The sequence below is a fragment of the Branchiostoma lanceolatum genome, chromosome 2 (genome assembly GCF_035083965.1).
Source record: "Branchiostoma lanceolatum isolate klBraLanc5 chromosome 2, klBraLanc5.hap2, whole genome shotgun sequence".
Classification (NCBI taxonomy): Eukaryota; Metazoa; Chordata; class Leptocardii; order Amphioxiformes; family Branchiostomatidae; genus Branchiostoma; species Branchiostoma lanceolatum.
The window spans coordinates 27,592,147-27,609,389 of record NC_089723.1 but is presented as its reverse complement, the minus strand read 5'-3'; the positions used below and the strand labels follow the sequence as shown (position 1 = coordinate 27,609,389).

The 17,243-nt window shown below is 39.6% G+C and overlaps 2 protein-coding genes across 5 annotated transcripts in view; one reads left to right on the top strand and one right to left on the bottom strand.

Annotated features, from left to right (window-relative positions):
- The first annotated feature begins 130 nt into the window (after nucleotides 1–130).
- LOC136428333 (cyclic AMP-responsive element-binding protein 3-like protein 3) lies at nucleotides 131–10,360 on the top strand. Of its 3 annotated transcripts, none has more exons than XM_066417767.1 (13): nucleotides 131–431; nucleotides 2,563–2,724; nucleotides 3,013–3,120; nucleotides 3,348–3,444; nucleotides 3,746–3,840; nucleotides 4,198–4,284; nucleotides 4,632–4,679; nucleotides 4,796–4,854; nucleotides 5,209–5,277; nucleotides 5,520–5,604; nucleotides 5,912–6,014; nucleotides 7,711–7,835; nucleotides 9,491–10,360. In XM_066417767.1, the coding sequence occupies exons 1-13, from the start codon at nucleotides 357–359 to the stop codon at nucleotides 9,626–9,628; spliced, it is 1,251 nt and encodes a 416-aa protein (XP_066273864.1). In that variant the 5' UTR covers nucleotides 131–356; the 3' UTR covers nucleotides 9,629–10,360. The 3 variants fall into 3 exon arrangements, with proteins under 3 accessions (XP_066273864.1, XP_066273866.1, XP_066273865.1); XM_066417769.1 differs by having other exon boundaries at nucleotides 132–305; XM_066417768.1 differs by lacking the exon at nucleotides 131–431 and adding an exon at nucleotides 1,631–1,735.
- A 2-nt stretch (nucleotides 10,361–10,362) lies between these two features.
- Nucleotides 10,363–17,243, bottom strand: part of LOC136428329 (CST complex subunit CTC1-like) — a 91,915-nt gene continuing 85,034 nt past the window's right edge. For both annotated transcript variants that reach the window (XM_066417757.1, XM_066417759.1), the window contains 7 exons: nucleotides 14,763–14,939; nucleotides 13,550–14,458; nucleotides 12,651–13,403; nucleotides 12,182–12,315; nucleotides 11,731–11,896; nucleotides 11,293–11,437; nucleotides 10,363–10,785 (listed from right to left, as the gene is read on the bottom strand). In XM_066417757.1, the coding sequence (XP_066273854.1) occupies nucleotides 10,688–10,785; nucleotides 11,293–11,437; nucleotides 11,731–11,896; nucleotides 12,182–12,315; nucleotides 12,651–13,403; nucleotides 13,550–14,458; nucleotides 14,763–14,939 (2,382 nt within the window). In that variant the 3' untranslated portion in view covers nucleotides 10,363–10,687. The remainder of the gene's footprint in view (nucleotides 10,786–11,292; nucleotides 11,438–11,730; nucleotides 11,897–12,181; nucleotides 12,316–12,650; nucleotides 13,404–13,549; nucleotides 14,459–14,762; nucleotides 14,940–17,243) is intronic.

Here is a 17,243-nt window from a genome sequence, read left to right as displayed (position 1 = left end):
TACTAAAATATATAAACTTCCATTAACTGAAAACAAATAAATACATTCATTTTGTCACGTTTAGGAAAATTTATATCCCGACTCCCTCTAGCTACATATAATGGTACAGTCTGCCAGGTTGGCTACGGCCACGTCATCACGTTGTTTCCCAAAATAGAAGATTACGCCTCCCTGCGCTGATGTGTCTTCCTGTTGCTACACTGAGGTGGAAGTGTTGACGTTGGCGGTATAAAGAAGACTGCGTGGCATAAGGCGGGCGACAGTGTGTCTTATCTACCCGGCTGGTAGGATACACGTTTGCCAGGGTGAGTTGGAGATTTTGTGACCGAAGAAAATGTCTGTTTTGGCGATGCAAAATGAACCCGGAAGTTGGATATTTGGAGAAACTGTTGCAAGAAGCAGATGTGTTGGTGGAAAAAAACACAAGACAGGTAAACGTTAGAACCAGATTATATATGTGTGGCGCTTCCGAGGAGTTTGCCTTTTTTGTAGTGCCATCCATGCTTTCAACAGGCATTTGGGGTCTTGACTAAATGCACAAAATATGACTTAGTCTAAATCAATTCATATAATGAAACCTTACTGCTAGTGATTATAAGTAATCATTTATTATCAAGATGAAAAGTTCAGCTATAGGGCACCCAAGATTGACCCTAAGTTGGTAATCAGACATGCAACCATTTTAGTGAGGCTGTTGATGATTAAATGTGAGGCACACATGCATGTACTTAGTGAATCCAGACATCTCTATTTAAACTCCTTGGGCTGATCAAGGAAATGACCTTGACATGACATGACAGAAAAATATCTTATTAACAAGACTAAACTTTTCGTCCAACAAAGAGAAATTTAATAGAGGTGTAAACATTGAATTTGAAACATGCAAGCTTCTAACCTTGGAATATTACACCAAGTGACCAACAATTCTTTCTGATATGCCAGGTAAGGTCCCACTTGACTTGTTTACATCAAAATCCAAAGATGTCCAAAAAACCTTTACTGTGTACAAAATGTACTACAAGTAGTAGATTTGCCAAGCATCCTTCCTATTCATTTTTTATTTAAGTTATAGTCATTTTTGTTTACTAGTATGTTTCCTGTGTAAAACAATTTCCTGAACAACATTTTTCTGCAGACTTCAGCTACCATGCCGTGTACTAAGGAAACATACCATGACTAGATGTTAGAAGTGGTACTGTTTCTGTTTTTCTTCAGTCGTCAGCTAACTACTAGTACAGTTGACCTATAAGCTCTTGAATCAACCTGCATAACCTTATTGTCAAATACCTTCTCCTGTATTGTGATTCTGACCTGTTTCTCCTCTGTTGTCTGGAAGTCCAATACTTATAAGTACACTGTAATCCCATAGGACTTAGTTCCAATATCTGTAGGTGTATGGCCTATGCTGAGGTGTATGGCCTATGCTGATTAGCCTGACTGTGTTACAGAAGATACTGTACTAGTTACTAAATTACTACTACCCAGAAATGTGTTTGTCATATACTGAATGCTGGTATTTTACACATGTGCTGTTATACTGCTTGACCAACATGTCAGATGACCCGGACAAACTAATTAACTGTACAAATAATTGAGCCATTAAGCTGAGTTACTTAAACTACTGGGTTCGTAGTAGTCAGGTGACCTGTTCAACCGGTAGTGTTGGTCCAGTTAATTGAGGGCATCACTGTAAAACATGGCATCCCCGTGCCAGGATGGCGTTACTGTCATTACGGTTTGTCTATTTTGTAGCATCTAGATGTAATATATGTTGTTCTTTCTAGACTAGTAATGACTATTTACAAAGATAATACCTTGATGTTAATGTACTACCGTGTAACTGATTTGAGTTGGTCGTGGTCATGCCTTAATTTCTGCACATGTCTGCAGTGGATTTAGGCTCTTCTTTTCTAGCTTTAGTCTATGAATTCTCTTACTGGTACAAATCTATGTTACAGTATTTGGATTTTCTTGGAATCTCTGCAAAAAGTTTCTTGTCTTGAAACAGTGAGACAGCTTAAAAAATGTGTTTCTTTGACAACTTCTGTTGTTCCAATTTTCACATTAGTAAGTACTAGTATACATTTTAGTGGAAACAGGTCAAGGACTTTTGTAACAGACAAAAAGAATGCCTGTATTCTGGTATCATATCGGTAGGTTTGTCTTCAGTCTCAAGATCAGCTTCTTACTGAATGACTTTGTTATCCCCTTGGTGCTACGACCCAAATACATGAAGTATTCATATTCAAGGGAGACCATAGATATGTGACCAGAGTCATTAACTCCATACTGGCCTTGAAGTATGGTTTGTTGCCTTCGGCTCTTTTCGTCTCGGTAGACGATCTGCAGCATTTTCTATGTCTCGTAGCTTCCGTCAGTCACTGCTAATTCTGTGCGATTCTGGCTGTTTTTTTGCACAGAACAATTAAATCTTGTGTGTTTGAGTAAACTCAGCCTTCACTGTTATATAATATAACATGCTGCTGGCATTTTCTTGGTATGTAATAGCTCTATGGTTCCTTTTATGTGTTCATGTTTTATAATTTTGTATTTTTCTTTCAGATGACGGACGTACAGACTCTCCCCACAGTCTGCATCTCAGACGATGTGAATGTTCTGGATCTCCTGTTCGATGATAAGGAAGGTGTCCTTATAGACGATGCGTTTGTGGGCTCCACGGGATCAGATGGGTCCAGCGGTCTGTCGCCCAGCTCCAGTGATCTGGTAAGATGCTCCAAGCTACACTTACATGCTTAGTAGGGTAGAAATAAGTCAAACCTGCTAGACTTTGTAACATAGAGGTTAGGTCATTGACTTAGACTGAAATTATCATATGGGAGAGACAGTCTTTGTTGCAGCACAAAGCACTACTTGGAGCATATCCACCTTTTCACTAGATTTCAGGTCAGTGTTGATACAGCTGTCACCTATATGGCAGGGTGCTTTTTGATTTTGAAGACTTCCTGATATTCCTGGCTTTGGCCTTATCTCATGTCCATGTTTCTCCTTCAGGGCAGTGAGAATGGGACGTTCATGTTCCCAGAGGACAATCTGGGCTTCTCTGATCTGATGGAGGCCATCATGGACAGGAACACCCGGAAACCAGCAGACTTACAGCAGGTAAAGTCTGGTCTTAATTTAAGCTTATCATCATTGTATACAGGCTTTCCTTCCCCTTTGCTAACAACTTGTGTCTTTCAACGGTACTGATCAACGCTACATTGTAATGTCATGTTTATATACCCACACATTGGTTGCAACATCTAAATAGTTCCATCAAAAAATCCCTGCTAATGTGACACTATGAGGGTATAGATATGATGATTGCCCAACTCTTGTAATTACAGGAACCTGAAACAATCTCCACTGTACAGATGTCAGACACTATGGATGATGAGGATGATGATGACAATGCGGGGGACTCTGATGTCTGCATAGACCTGCGTAAGTTTCTTTAAATCTGCTTCAGGACATGGTAGGAAGAATAATCCTAACAAATTTAAATAATACTAACAGTAATGATTCTCTTCTCCAAATTGCTGATATCTACCTTTTAGAACAGATTGTGAATTTTGGCAACTAACTTTAAACAAGCTGTCATGTTGCTATTATCACCAGTGCCAGTACTTTTATATTAATTGTTTTCTAGGTTAACTAAGATACTAGAAACTGCTGATTGGTAGCAATAGTTCAGTACATGTATAACTGTTACAGTAATGAAGTAACCTTTGTTATGTATCTCCAGCATGGGGCGCTGCAGATGACTACTTCAATCAGGACTCTCCTGAAGTCGACACTGACAGCATGACACTCCCCATGTACACCAAGAGTGGAACTAAGGTGAACATTTCCCTACTTTGACAGACATCTGAGGAACCAGTAGTTTCTCTGTAAATGCTGAAGATAAAGCGTAATGACCTGAAAATTGGTATTTTCGAGTTGGAAATATGGATAATTTTGAATAGGTGTAACTTTGGAATGGTCCGCTGTTTCACATATTGGTAATTTTGGAAAAGTTCATTAAATTTTTTTCGAGGGGGTAATTGCAAAATGGTCTGTTTTTGCCTTTGATAATGTTGGGATTAACATTTATGTATGGGTTGGTTTTGGAATAATTAATTTTTTTGAAGGCAAGAGATGGGGAGATATCAAGTATTTTGCATTTGTTCTAAAATACTTTCATTAATGTGTTGTCAGTTCCCTGAGCTAAAACTGACAGATGAAGAGAAGAAGCTCCTCAATGCAGAAGGTGTTGCATTGCCACAGCACCTCCCACTTACTAAGGTATGAATCATTTTCCAGTGCACATTTTGTGATGTATGGAAGGTTTTAGACAGTTTAGAGCAAAAAGGAGAATACATGTACATGTATATATTTGATGTGAGTTCTAGTTTTTTTGGCCAGTCCGGAACCGAAGCACTGAGTTAAAGTTTTAAACTTCAACCTTAAGGTTTTTATGAGTTTGGATTCGGTTCAGAGTTTAGGTATGCATCCCTAGGTATGATACATGACCGTGTCCTCAGCTATTTATGGTGATTTTTTCCTAATTGTGCCAATTTGAATCTCTTAGTTTGCATTCAAATGATCTAATTGAAATTAAAAGAAGTTCAACATTTCCAATTGTTTTACAGCAAGAAGAGAAGGCATTGAAGAGAGTGCGAAGAAAAATCAGAAACAAGGTAAGGCAACATTTTAAAGAATTCTTGAGCATTTCTCTATCTAATGATACTTCTCTGTCTAGAGAATGATTTATCTAAACGTGGTTTATCTAACTGTCCATTGTTCACCCCTTTAGATCTCTGCACAGGAGAGCAGGAAGAGAAAGAAGGTGTACATGGATGGACTGGAAGACAGGTAAGACTATCACAAGTTCAACTGATGACAGATTGTAATCAGAAGATGATTGAATGTATCAAACTCGATTCATACATCAGTCAAACTGATGAAGATTCATAGAATAGAAGAAGACATAAGATGTTAGTACACTAAACAAAAACTAAATGCCCGCATGAATAGTTTCATTAGGTTGATAAATTATTGGGTATAAATGATCTTTGTACACAATAAATAACAGTTATTGGTTGTGTATACAAAAAGCTGTACCGGGTAGTACCCAGTAAGCTAAATGCTAAAAGTAATACACCAGATGGTTTGTGTATTTTGTAATTTGGAAATAGAATCTGATGTCCCTGACTGTTTTATGTACAGAGTTAAAGCCTGCACAGCCCAGAACTTAACTCTGGTGAAGAAAGTACATCAACTTGAAAAACAAAATGCGTAAGTACTTCTATTTTGTCTTTCAACCTGGTCTTTACTGTTTTAACTCCTCGTGTTTGTGTAATGGCTAACTGGTATCATGTAATATATGGGGCTCCTGTTCACATGCAGGGGGGGATGGGAATTGAAATATCCTGCATTTATTCGCTCTTGCTGACATGAGTTTCTAAAATGTATATATTAAATATTAATGGTAATCCTTCTATGGGGTTTCTAACCAGGTTTCTGGTCATGTTTTGCAGCACCCTCATGGATCAGCTAAAGAAATTGCAGTCCCTGATCACAAACAGCACCAACAAAACTACACAGACCAGAACTATTGTCATGGTATGTACATGTTATGATGTGCAAATAGTTACTAAAATGAAATAAGATATCATTGAACACAGTCCATTGGGCTATCACTTGTTACCTTTCCTGTTAGGCACCATTACTGATTGACAGAACGTCTGAGATTATAGGTCAATTTTGAGAGCATTCAGCACTGAGGAATACCTACAACTTGATTTCCTTTGAAGGCATCTAATTACAAGTATAATGTAGACCATTTGATATGGTATGTTTAAAAAACTACTGATGGTAAAAATATCTTATGTGTATAGTACCTTAATGTTTCTTTTACCCCCCTCCCCAGGTGCTGCTGCTGTCCTTTACACTGCTGATCTTCCCCAGTCTCAGCCCCTTCAACAAAAGTCCTGAGTCTGACTCTTCAGTTCAGGGCCATGTGCCCACAGGAGGTTAGTGTTAAACAGTTGCTTAGGGCTTCAAGCAATGAGACTTTTAAGATTTTCTTTGCATACCAGAAGTAGCAAAGATATTTATATTCCCCTTCCAGTGGGAAGGGGGATATATTGTTTTTGCTTGCCTGTTCTTCTTCTTTCTTCTTCTTCTTCTTCTTCTTCTTCTGCCAAAAACCAAGTAGATGTGCGGTGGTAGCTCTACTAATGGTATTGCAGAAAGTTATATGTACCTTATGTTACAATGTACGGATGTTATATTTTAGATGAAGGTACCTGTAGGAAAGGTGATTACACCTGACAATAAATTATGCTAAAAATAAATTATGCATAAACGTGTATTTCCCTTACCGTAAAAGCTGCAGATGTCATATTTGAGATGTAGGTACCTTCAGGAGAGGTGAACACACCTGGCCATAAATTATGCTAATGAGGACCTCATTTGCATAATTTATGGATAAACTTGTATTTCCCTTACCATAAAAGCTGCGGATGCCATCTTTAAGATGTAGGTACCTTTAGGAAAGGTGAATGCACCTGGACATAAATTATGCTAATAAGGACCTAATTTGCATAATATATGCATAAACTTGTATTTCCCTTACCGTCAAAGCTGCAGATGTCATATTTGAGATGTAGGTACCTTTAGGAAAGGTGAACACACCTGGCCATAGATTATGCTAATGTGGACCTCATTTGCATAATTAATGCATAAACTTGTATTTTCCTTACCGTAGAAGCTACGGATGTCATATCTGAGATGTAGGTACCCTTAGGAAAGGCCAAGAAACCTGGCCATAAAATATGCTAATGAGGACCTCATTTGCATACTTTATGCATAAACTTGAATTTTCCTTACCGTAAAAGCTATGGATGTCATATTTGAGTTGTAGGTACCTTTAGGAAAGGCGAATACACCTGACCATAAATGATGCTAATGTGGACCTCATTTGCATAATTTAGTCATAAACTTGTATTTCCCTTACCGTGAAAGCTACGGATGTCATATTTGAGATGTAGGTACCATTAGGAAGGGTCATAAAACCTGGCCATAAATCATGCTAATGAGGACCTCGTTTGCATAATTTATGCATATCCCTCACCGTAAAGGCTACGATTGTCATATTTCAGATGTAGGTACCTTTAGGAGAGGTGAACACACCTGTATATAAATTATGCTGCTGCCGACCTCCTTTGCATAATTTATGCAAAAACTTCATAATACCCTTACAGCCGATGCTAAGGATGTCATATTTGAGGTGTAGGTAATGGGAGGGGAATATCATGCATTTTCCCGAAAATGTTGCCATTCTAGTCAGTCTTTTTGTTTTATTCTTTAATATTGAAAGATTGCTTGAAAAATCTTGGAGCAGAAAATTTCTATGGCAACCAACAGGAGTTGCTTAGGGCTTCAATGGACTTTGACGAGACATTTGAGCTTTCTTTTTGCATACCAGCAGTAGCAGAGATATCTAAGTTACTGTAAATGCGTTTAAGTTTGTGTGTTTTTAATTTCGCAGTAGGGAGAAAATGCGTTGGTTTTAAGTTCGCGTTTGAAACAATAGTAGCGCCACAGAAACACAGGCAGAAATGTTTGCGGTGGTTTTACGTTCGTGAAAACTGCTAACATAAAACCACCGCAAACATTACTGAATTTACAGTATCTTAACTACATTTTTCATTCTCCTACATGTAGTTGTGTCCAGGAATCTTCTAAATGAGCAGTTCAGCCGTGTGGGGGAGATGGTGGACGGGCTGGACACCTCCCTAGCTGACCAGTACTCACCAGCAGAGGATGGCATACCTGCTGATCCACTCAAGGTCAGACACTCATTCTTGTGGTTTAGTCTCATTGAATCAATGCTTGAAAAAATCTTGGAGCAGAAAACTTCTATGCCAACCAACAGCGATCCAGTGATCACAGAATGTAGTTACATGTATTTGTCTTGAACTTGAAGTGATGAGGTTTTTTCTACCTGAAGGCTCGTGTTGGGATTCGTAATTAAGCTGAAAGGAATTTCTAAAGTAGAATATAATGCCTATCAAAATCATGGCAACTTTGGAAACCTATCATTGATTTATGTTACAGTAATAACTTGACATATTTTTGGATTCTTATAATCTTTAAGTTAGAAACCTCAATGCAGGTCAAGTAGAAGCAACTCTGAAGGAACTGAGCAACCTGCTATGATATCTGCTTTGAGCAACCTGCATTATTTGATGAATCAAAAAGTGTAAAAAAAATTGTAAGTTAGACCAAGGAGGTTAAATATACAAGGAGAACGGACGGGATTAACACCCCGCTGTGCGCTATTGTACTGACCCGCCAAACCCCGGGGCTATCTATTGTTTCCGCCCTCCGGCGGCGCTCCTTTGTTCTGGCAAGTGCCCCTCAGGCATTGGCGGCAAAACCATTCAAATTCTATGCTAATGAGCCCGATCGTGACGTCAAGCCCTCCGATGCTGGCCCGAGCGACTAGCAAGAAGCCAGCAGTTTCCGAGGATTACCTTATTTGGGAAGCGAATGTGACTTGCGCAGACGGCATTATTGCCGAGGGTGGACTTAGGCGGCCATTTTGATATCTGGTTCATCGCTGTGCGACGAAGATGGGTGTGTTTACAGGCTTTTTTTGTAGCTGTGCATGGAATGTTTTGGCTCAAAAATATGAAGAATATTCTGTGTTAGATGCCTTTATAAAAATATTATAACAGTTTCCCCACCAAAACCGAAGGTTTTCTAGGATAGTTCATAACTTTGTTGTTCCATTGTAATATTTTTTGTTGTTCGACTCCGTCAAGTTTTCTTCGACTCTTCGCAAGACTTTTGCATTATTTTTGTGTAAGTCTGGCCTCTGTGGATTTCATTTGTAGTCATAGGCATGGTTTGGAGCAAAGTATTAGCCACAGCAAGGAGTTATACACGGCATTATGATTGTTATGTCACCCCGGAATGTGTACAAACATTGAATCAAACCAATGTGGTTAAATAAAGATAATCGCCACGCTTTCCAGTTTTACTTATACTTATTTATTCGATCTTATAGACAACCTCGACTTGACCTAACCATGTCTATATGTCTATCCGCCCTGCGTTCTTGTATGTTTACCCGTATACTGCACACGTATTTGACCGCTGGCGGCAACGGGGTTTGTATTTGCCTGCTCTGTCGGATTGTCGCTATCGCTACACGCTTCTTCGTGCCCTATTTCGCTAAAATTGTCCTAAAAATCGCTGGATTTCAAAGTCACTCCACTCAAAATCGTCATCTCCTTGGAGGGTCATCTTGTGAAAACAGACTGTGAACAAAGACCCAAGTCAGCGCGGGTGATGCAAATTGGGGGTAATTAGCACCTTGACGCGAAGTTGTTGAAACGCACTCTCCTGAAAGAAGGCAAATTGTGTCCTTTCTCCTTGTATATAACCTCCTTGGTTAGACTTGAAGTCCCTAACACAACATTTGTTTGTAATCCCACAGGTGTATGTGGTACAGAATGCCAGTGGAGAGTCTGAGGGCCCAGATGCCGCACAGTGGAAGGATGTGCGTGTAGCAGAACAACCTAGTGACAATAATGCCACGCAAAAGCCTGTCATAAAGCATTCTGATGAGATATAATCACATCTATCTATAATGTATTAAATGCCTTGACACGTTGCACTATGTGAATATTGATGCCAACCTTATCACACCTGAAGGCAAAGGTGCAGTTTTGTCCTTCTAATATATGAGATTACTGTAAGTACTTAATACCACTTGGTAGGATGTGTTTGGAGGGTGTATCCTCCAGGCTAACATGGTAAATATGTAAATGTTGATGCATGTTTTGTAAAGAGTACCAACTTGAATGGTTTATGGCTTTGAAATATGACTTTGAGTTGTATGAGTAGTGTTCACTTGCATGAGCTCTCATACACATGTACAGAAAGATGTAAGAATGTATAAAAAGATTTAAATTTTTATAGTATAATCATGTTACAAACAGGATGAGCCTCAAAGCTAAGCCCTAATCTAGGCAGTGGTTTAATTTCACCACAGTGCATCTCAGTTTTGTTAATGATATATAAAAGAATGTCATTAAAAAATGCACACACAACATGAAAATGCAGTTAGAACTGCAGTGTTATCCTGGAGATGAAAAAAAATTATGAAGACTGACAATTTTTTCACTGATGATGTCAAAGTACACTTTGCAATTGTAAATAACAGTTACATATGAATGACCCTGGCACATAAAACATGATATTATCATGGTTTTATCTATCTTTTCCTCCAATGTATTACACATTGTAATAGTGTAGTGTTGCATGAAAGTAATAAAAGTGAGACAAGAATGTTTCACAGACACACTGTCATGACCCAGATCTTAATTTTAATAGTTTACCAAGCAAATATTCTTATCATTTAAGCTGCAATGTTATTCCAAGTTGCAGGTAGCAATACATTCCCTGTAGCTTTAGTTTTGGGCTTTCGATGTCTGTTGCATCTTAATCTTTTCCAGCAACAATGTAAAGGTTATTTAGCACAGATCACCAGATCAGGTAATAAAACAGGTTTTTGTAATTGTACCTACACTCTGACTACACTGAATAAGTCTGATACTGTGCATTCATCCTATTTCTCTATTGAGTAAACTGACCAGAAAATCTGTCAGAAAAGTCCAGTAAGGTTGTTCTGTTACACTGGTTCCAGTTTCAGACAGTGTAGGTGTAGAGCTGGGTGGATGTGTGTCAGGTACCGCACACCTCCCACCTCCAGGGTTTTCACTGGATAATCTGCAGAAGGACGCACACATAAAAATGAGTACAAACTTTGATGAAAAATAAGTGGGATGATGTCATTGCTAACCAGCATATGGAGGATGTGTCTACTAGTAGTAGCTCAAGTTTCACAGCTTTTTCTGCCAAATTTGATTGTGCAGATTCCAGGAGATGGAATACAAGACTGATGCTTTGAACAACAATTACTAGTAACTCACAGTCATCCAGAAATCTTATGTGATCTAAAGTACAGTCCAAATAAATCACAAGAGACAACAACTATACTGTACACGAAAAGTCTGCCTGTTGAGCCTATACCAGCCGGGGCATGCAAGCAAATGCCAAACCAAGAGTCACCACGGATGAGCCTATACTTGTCCCAAGCTTACTACAGTTGACAGCAACATGTATGCTAGAGGAAGTCCTTTAGAGCCAATATTTTCATTTGACCTTGCCGCTCCAACTTTTTGTCTGAAACAATAAATCAAATTGATGCTTCTTGAGCGGAAGGAAGCCGCTGACCTTTCCCTGCCAAGGTCGTGTCCGATGTGCTGACCGTGGAGGTGACCTGGCAGTACAGCTGAACAGGTCGTCTGACCAGCAGGCTCTCACACAGACTGGTCAGAAGAGACTCAACTGGACTCTCACATCCCTCTCCATCAGGGATCTGTACATTCACAGCAAAGAATTTATGTTCATCTCCTTTCAAAATAATTCCATATCTTTAGTATGATATTTGCCTCAATATGTTCCATTCCAGGCTAATTTAACAATGCAACATGCATGGTTTCATGGTCAGCAACCCTTTTTCTGGGTAGGAATCCCATACACATTAGAGTTACCTCTGCATGTCTTTCCATTTATTCATGACAAATTAAAGAAACATTTGCTGCAAACCACAACTGAATCAAGATATGTTAATAAGCACAAAGATGTTGCTCAATATTGTTCTTGACATACCCATTCATTATTGCCCCAGCCACTTTCTCTAAGAGCCAATCTTCCTTTCCTCTGTGCTTGCCTCTTCAAAATGTTCCAGTGGTCATCAGTAAGCCCAAGCACTCCCCCTATCACATCTTGCCGACAGTGCACTTGAGCTGTGCCAGTGCCATCGTCAACCAAGAAGCTGCATGGTGTAATAATCCGTGTTACTAGTTATCTGAATTATAAGCCACAGGATAATCCATATCTTAGAAAATGGCTCTGGTGACACAACTATCCTGCCTCCATCAAATATCTTTTGCCAATCAATCATTATACATAAGCATAACAATTTACCCAAAGTCTAACAACTAGCAATGGCTGATACAGCCTAATCATTCTGAATAAGTATGCCTGTAAGTGTTTTTGAGGCTTTTCTGTGGCCACATCCTTCTGTATTATACTCCTACTAGAGAAAGATGGTTCATACCTGGCCTTTGCTGTGAAGTGTCCTGGGTCTGAGCTGCTGCTGAGACACGGCTTGTTCTGACACTGTCCGTCAGAGAATATCTGTCCACAACTGCTGCAGGTGTACTGCATGTACAGGTATTTCACACACACAACCTTTTGGAAAAAAATGTAATAGAACAACAAGCTTGTAAGAGGATGCCTTCATTTATGGTTGGGATATGCTAAACCAAAAGTGGCAGAGTGGAAATCACTTGTCCTTCAGCACATACTGTACTCTATTATATACAGACACTAGTAATGCCAAAGGCCAGTACCCTCCATGTAACACCCTTTTTTATTGGCAGCCTCTTTCTGTATTGTACCGGTATGTCATCTAACATTTTGTAGGATCTACATAGATAGCACATGTATATAGGAAACAACTTAAATTTAGCATCCCAGGAATTCCTCTGGTGCCAAAGCAAGTACTAACATCATGCTTATCTCACCTGGCAGACGACCTTGACCATAACCTGCTGTCTTGCCTCCGTGTTGATCAGCAGTCCAAGACACACCTTTGGTACTTTGTGCAAGTTGTCCACAGATGTTGGTGCTGTAGGCCCTGTTACAAGGCTCTCCTTCATGTTCACATGTGACAGGGCTTCTACCCTGACACTGGAGGAGTTGTTGAAGTGACAGTACATCTTGTTCTTCTTGGAAATACGAACCTCAAGTCTCCTAAATGTCAAAACAGCTCCTGGCAAAAGCCCAAGGGGATTGGGAACGGCCAGAGAGTTTGCATAGATTGTCATCATGTAGAATGGGGAGGTGAGATCCTGAACCACCATGGAGGATATTTCCATCTCATTGTGGGAACTTGACAAAGGTTTACTGGTACTGCTTCCAATATTTGAATATTTTGCATCAAATTTGCAAGACACTAAGGAACAGGAAAATGATATCAACCTAGAATGCTCACTGGACTTTGTTTTGCACAAGTCCTCCACAGTTAGTATGGGGTCCAACTTTGAAGTACACAGATCCTTCCTGTGTTCACTTAGTCGTTCCACCATCACTCCTATTGGTAAGACAACACACGTCCTGCAGCTGGTGGCACCGACAGCCCTGCTCAGAGCTGCAGAGGTCACCTTGGTGGCAAAAACAGCAGGGTCTGTGCTGTGAAGACAGACCAATCGGTACACACAGCCTTCATGCAGCACCTTATACCACTGTACAGCATCTCCTGTGAACAGTACTGCCACCTGAAAGAGAGAAGAACATAGTAGTCAGTCAAAAAGGAGACACAAGTACTAGTAATCTTCTTCAGCTCATGCCTCAGATTTCCAGGAAAAAGCTATCTTTGATAAAAATTGCATCCAGGAAACTACAAAAAATGTCATGTACATACCTCCTTTGTTTGTTGTGACATAATGTTTCCTCCATCATCAACGTTTTGTCTCAGACTTTCTTCTCTCACCACAGTATTTCCTAGGAACAGTCCAGAGCAGTAGAATCCCAATGTGGTTGTATTGTCTGCAGACTGCTGTAATACTGGGTAGTCTTTGTGCACTAGGAAGAAGTTCTGAGAAACATAGTGGTGGTTTTGAGGCTCCAAGTCCTGGTGTGATTGCTTGTCATCACCACTACAGGATGGCTGGCATAACATAGAATCAAGTTTTGAAGTACTGGGATTTGGGCTTGTCCTTGGTGCTGAACATACATTTTCTCTGTGAGATCTAGACTGGTCTACGTGTGCATAACTACTGGCAGACTGGGCTTCTTGCCCTTTATATGCCATCTTACAATCTTCAGGTGTTTCAATAGCTTTCCTCTTTCTGTGACTGGTTGAGTTTTCCGTTTCACCTTGCTTTACTGGCTGGCCCACAGCTGTGTTGTCACCAGCCTGGTCTGCCCTTTTCATTGCTTGCCTACATTTCAATCTCCCTGCTTGTTTCATCTTGTACAAATTTACCACATCACACATGGAGAACTGCACACTGATCCTAATGTCACAGCCAGTCGTGGAAACCTTGTTGTCAGATTGGCTCAACATCAAGTTTTCATGCCCTACATGTATGAATCTCTCTACAACCAGCTGGTATTTGTCCAGTCTGATCAGCTGGTTGAGATTCCATGGATGGGCAAAGGGGCAAGAGCTGACAGCTGACTCGACAGATGATTGACATGTGTCCGTACACAGGTGTGGGTAGGAGGGGGCATCTGTAGACTGGCCGATCACACAGGCTACCTTGCCTGTCTTTTCCTGTAGCTGTAGTTCTCCTGAGAGTCTGCTACTGGTTAACTGGCCGACAAGTAGCTGTAAAGTAAGATGCCATGAAGACATATTTGACATGTATATGCCCAATTATGGACACTTTGTGTCATGTTTCTCATGAGCAATGAAGAACCATATACATGTAATATGATCTGTCAAAATGTAATAAACAAACAAACAATCAATCAACTAACATGATGTGGCCAAAAGCAGATACTTGCGATATCAAAGACTTTTTATGGTACTGTACCTCCTTGTGCTGTATTTGCCTCTTGACAGTTGGCAAAATAACAACCAAATTTCAAGACATTCCTAAATGCAAGCCATTATTGATACCAGTACTTACCAAAGGAGGATTAAAGTGTTCTGGCTGCAACACCATGTATGTGCAGCAGAGGGCGTTGTTGGGTTCTGAAGGTGTCAAACCTTTGGGTCTTGTCCAATTCTGCTCTATCTCAGCTTGTTGTTGTACAAGTTCTAGTAGCTGATGCACAGTGGGCACTTGGAATGGTGGCATCTCTGACTGTGGGAGGTACCATTTATGAAACATTATTGTGCACTCCCACTGCTGTATCAATTGTATCTTAAACAAGCAGAAATCAAGTAAATGAGTCAAAAATGAATATCCAGTTGATACATGGTTATGTGCTTCAGACTCCCTGGCCTGGAGTTGGAACCAGCACTGCTCAGAGGCTTGCATTGTTAAGAAAATGGCTTTTTCTCATGGGTTTCTTGACAGGTTCTTATAACAAAAAGTTGGAAGTTCTTGATGTTGCTACCTGCTACATTTACTAATCATCATCACTTGCATGGAAAGCTCAAGATGCGACAAAGTTGGCACCAAGCCCACCCCAACTGAAACAATCAATTGCTGGAGGTCATCTATGGTGGCCTTGATTATCCTTGGAATCTTGGATGTAATTGCCTTCTGGAATTCTATACCCACATGGCACAAACACTGGAGGTTCTGAGCAATACCTGGTGTTGATGGGGTCAAGAAATAGGTCAAGTCAGCATGTTGAGATATATTCCATTCTGTTGCAATTAGAAGTTTCCGCTATGATTTCTTTGGGGAAAATGTCAATATTCTCCATTCCCCATGATGGCATGCCCCCTGATGATTATGACTTGAATGGATTAAATTCTTCTGCTCATAAAGTAACAGCTACAAATCAAACGCTTGGCTGCAAGTGCAGAAAATTGATAAGAATGTACTGTAAGTATATGCATGGTTATGTCTAATCAGCCATCCATGTCTTTGGTATAACATTACAATTCATGTTCCCATCCTTCACACTTTCTCTTCATAAATGCCCTTGAAGAAAGTGCAAGAACAGTGTGTTCTAATGTGTTGTAATGGCATATCTTAGATAAACCATTACAGTCGAATGCCTCCATCAATCAAACATGTTTCTTGTTTGAACCTCTCAATATCAAGGAGATTAGGTGTCAGACGCTTTTTATTCTTCAAAGTGAGTTCAAAATCATCTTCCATCGCTTGACTCAAAGGACATCAGCTGAGCCAAGGATACATCAAAGAGACCTCCATCAGTAGATGAGAGCTGCTCTTGATTGATGAAAACTATCGGGTTATAGATGATACTGTACAAAGAGGGACCGCCCTTTATGTACCATCTCGACTTCTGAGAGGCCATGGTCAACATTCGTACGTCACTAGGAACTGATAGTGTGGCCATACTTGGGTCATTATGAATTTATGATTTTTGTGCAAGTCATTCGTAAAAGTAGGAGATGGAGTGGTTGGGTTTGATAGCTATGTCTGAATAGAGGTATTTTGGTGGAAATTGCAATTATAATTATCACAAAACAGTTAAAGTAATTCTGCTGATCTGTACCAAACGAGTAAGAACACAACAGTTTAGTGTAATAATATGATTATATATCATGAACAAATCAGTTTTGGCTGTGATTGGAAAGGGTAGAGCAAAAGAATTAGGGAAACAAATTACTATGGCTTGTACAAAAATGCAGATACAAGCAGATAGCACTATTTGTGCATATCAAACTTCAAGAAATTTTCCAATGATAGAGGAAATTATTTCATATTCATCATTTTTTCTTTTGCAGACTATAGTGTAATGTAATGTTTTCAGTTCAGATTAAAGATTGAGATCACATTTGCATGAGAATGTCAACATACAAGCATCAAGGTTACCTGCTTGCCCTAATCCATCATTCAGAGATACGGTATATAATGGCCCCATGGATCAAGGGGAATGTGATGAAACATTAGATGGTAAGAGATGCTGGTAATGGGCATGAATGATTAATGTAATAGCCAAATAGCGTCAGGAGGAGGAAAGTTATCTTGCAAAATTATACATTGTTGAGACTCTGTGTCCTTCTTTGTTTATCAAACAATTATTGTTTGAAAGGCTTCAACATTCTTTTTTTCAGCCAAATGAGGACAAAATATGGTATTGAGGTAGAAATAAAGGCTCAAAGTCAGATGCTGTAAAGGTATTTTCATACAGGTCTATTGAATTTAGTTATTTTCACTTCAAAAATTTAATGTTTTCAGCTTGTACCTCGTTATCAAAGTATCCCAGGGCTCGAAAGTCATTTTTGGGAATAGGTGCACCTAACCTAAAAAAAATTAGCTGCGCAGAAAGAAAGACAAAAAGGCTGCCCAATCACATAGGTCACTAAGAAATATGTTATACAAACTTTACACTTTTTAGTCTAATATCATACAAGTTACAACTGAAAACTACCTTTTGAAACCAATTCCATGTGTCCAATTCCATGTTGCGTTTAGCAGCGATGCTAACAAAGAGCCCTTGTCTCTAAGTAAATGCCACCTGTT

Coding starts and splice junctions, on each gene's coding strand:
- LOC136428333 (XM_066417767.1), top strand. CDS start 357: ATGAACCCGGAAGTTGGATATTTGGAGAAACTGTTGCAAGAAGCAGAT. Junction 432..2,562: donor TGGAAAAAAACACAAGACAG/GTAAACGTTAGA, acceptor TTTTTCTTTCAG/ATGACGGACGTACAGACTCT. Junction 5,278..5,519: donor CAACTTGAAAAACAAAATGC/GTAAGTACTTCT, acceptor CATGTTTTGCAG/CACCCTCATGGATCAGCTAA.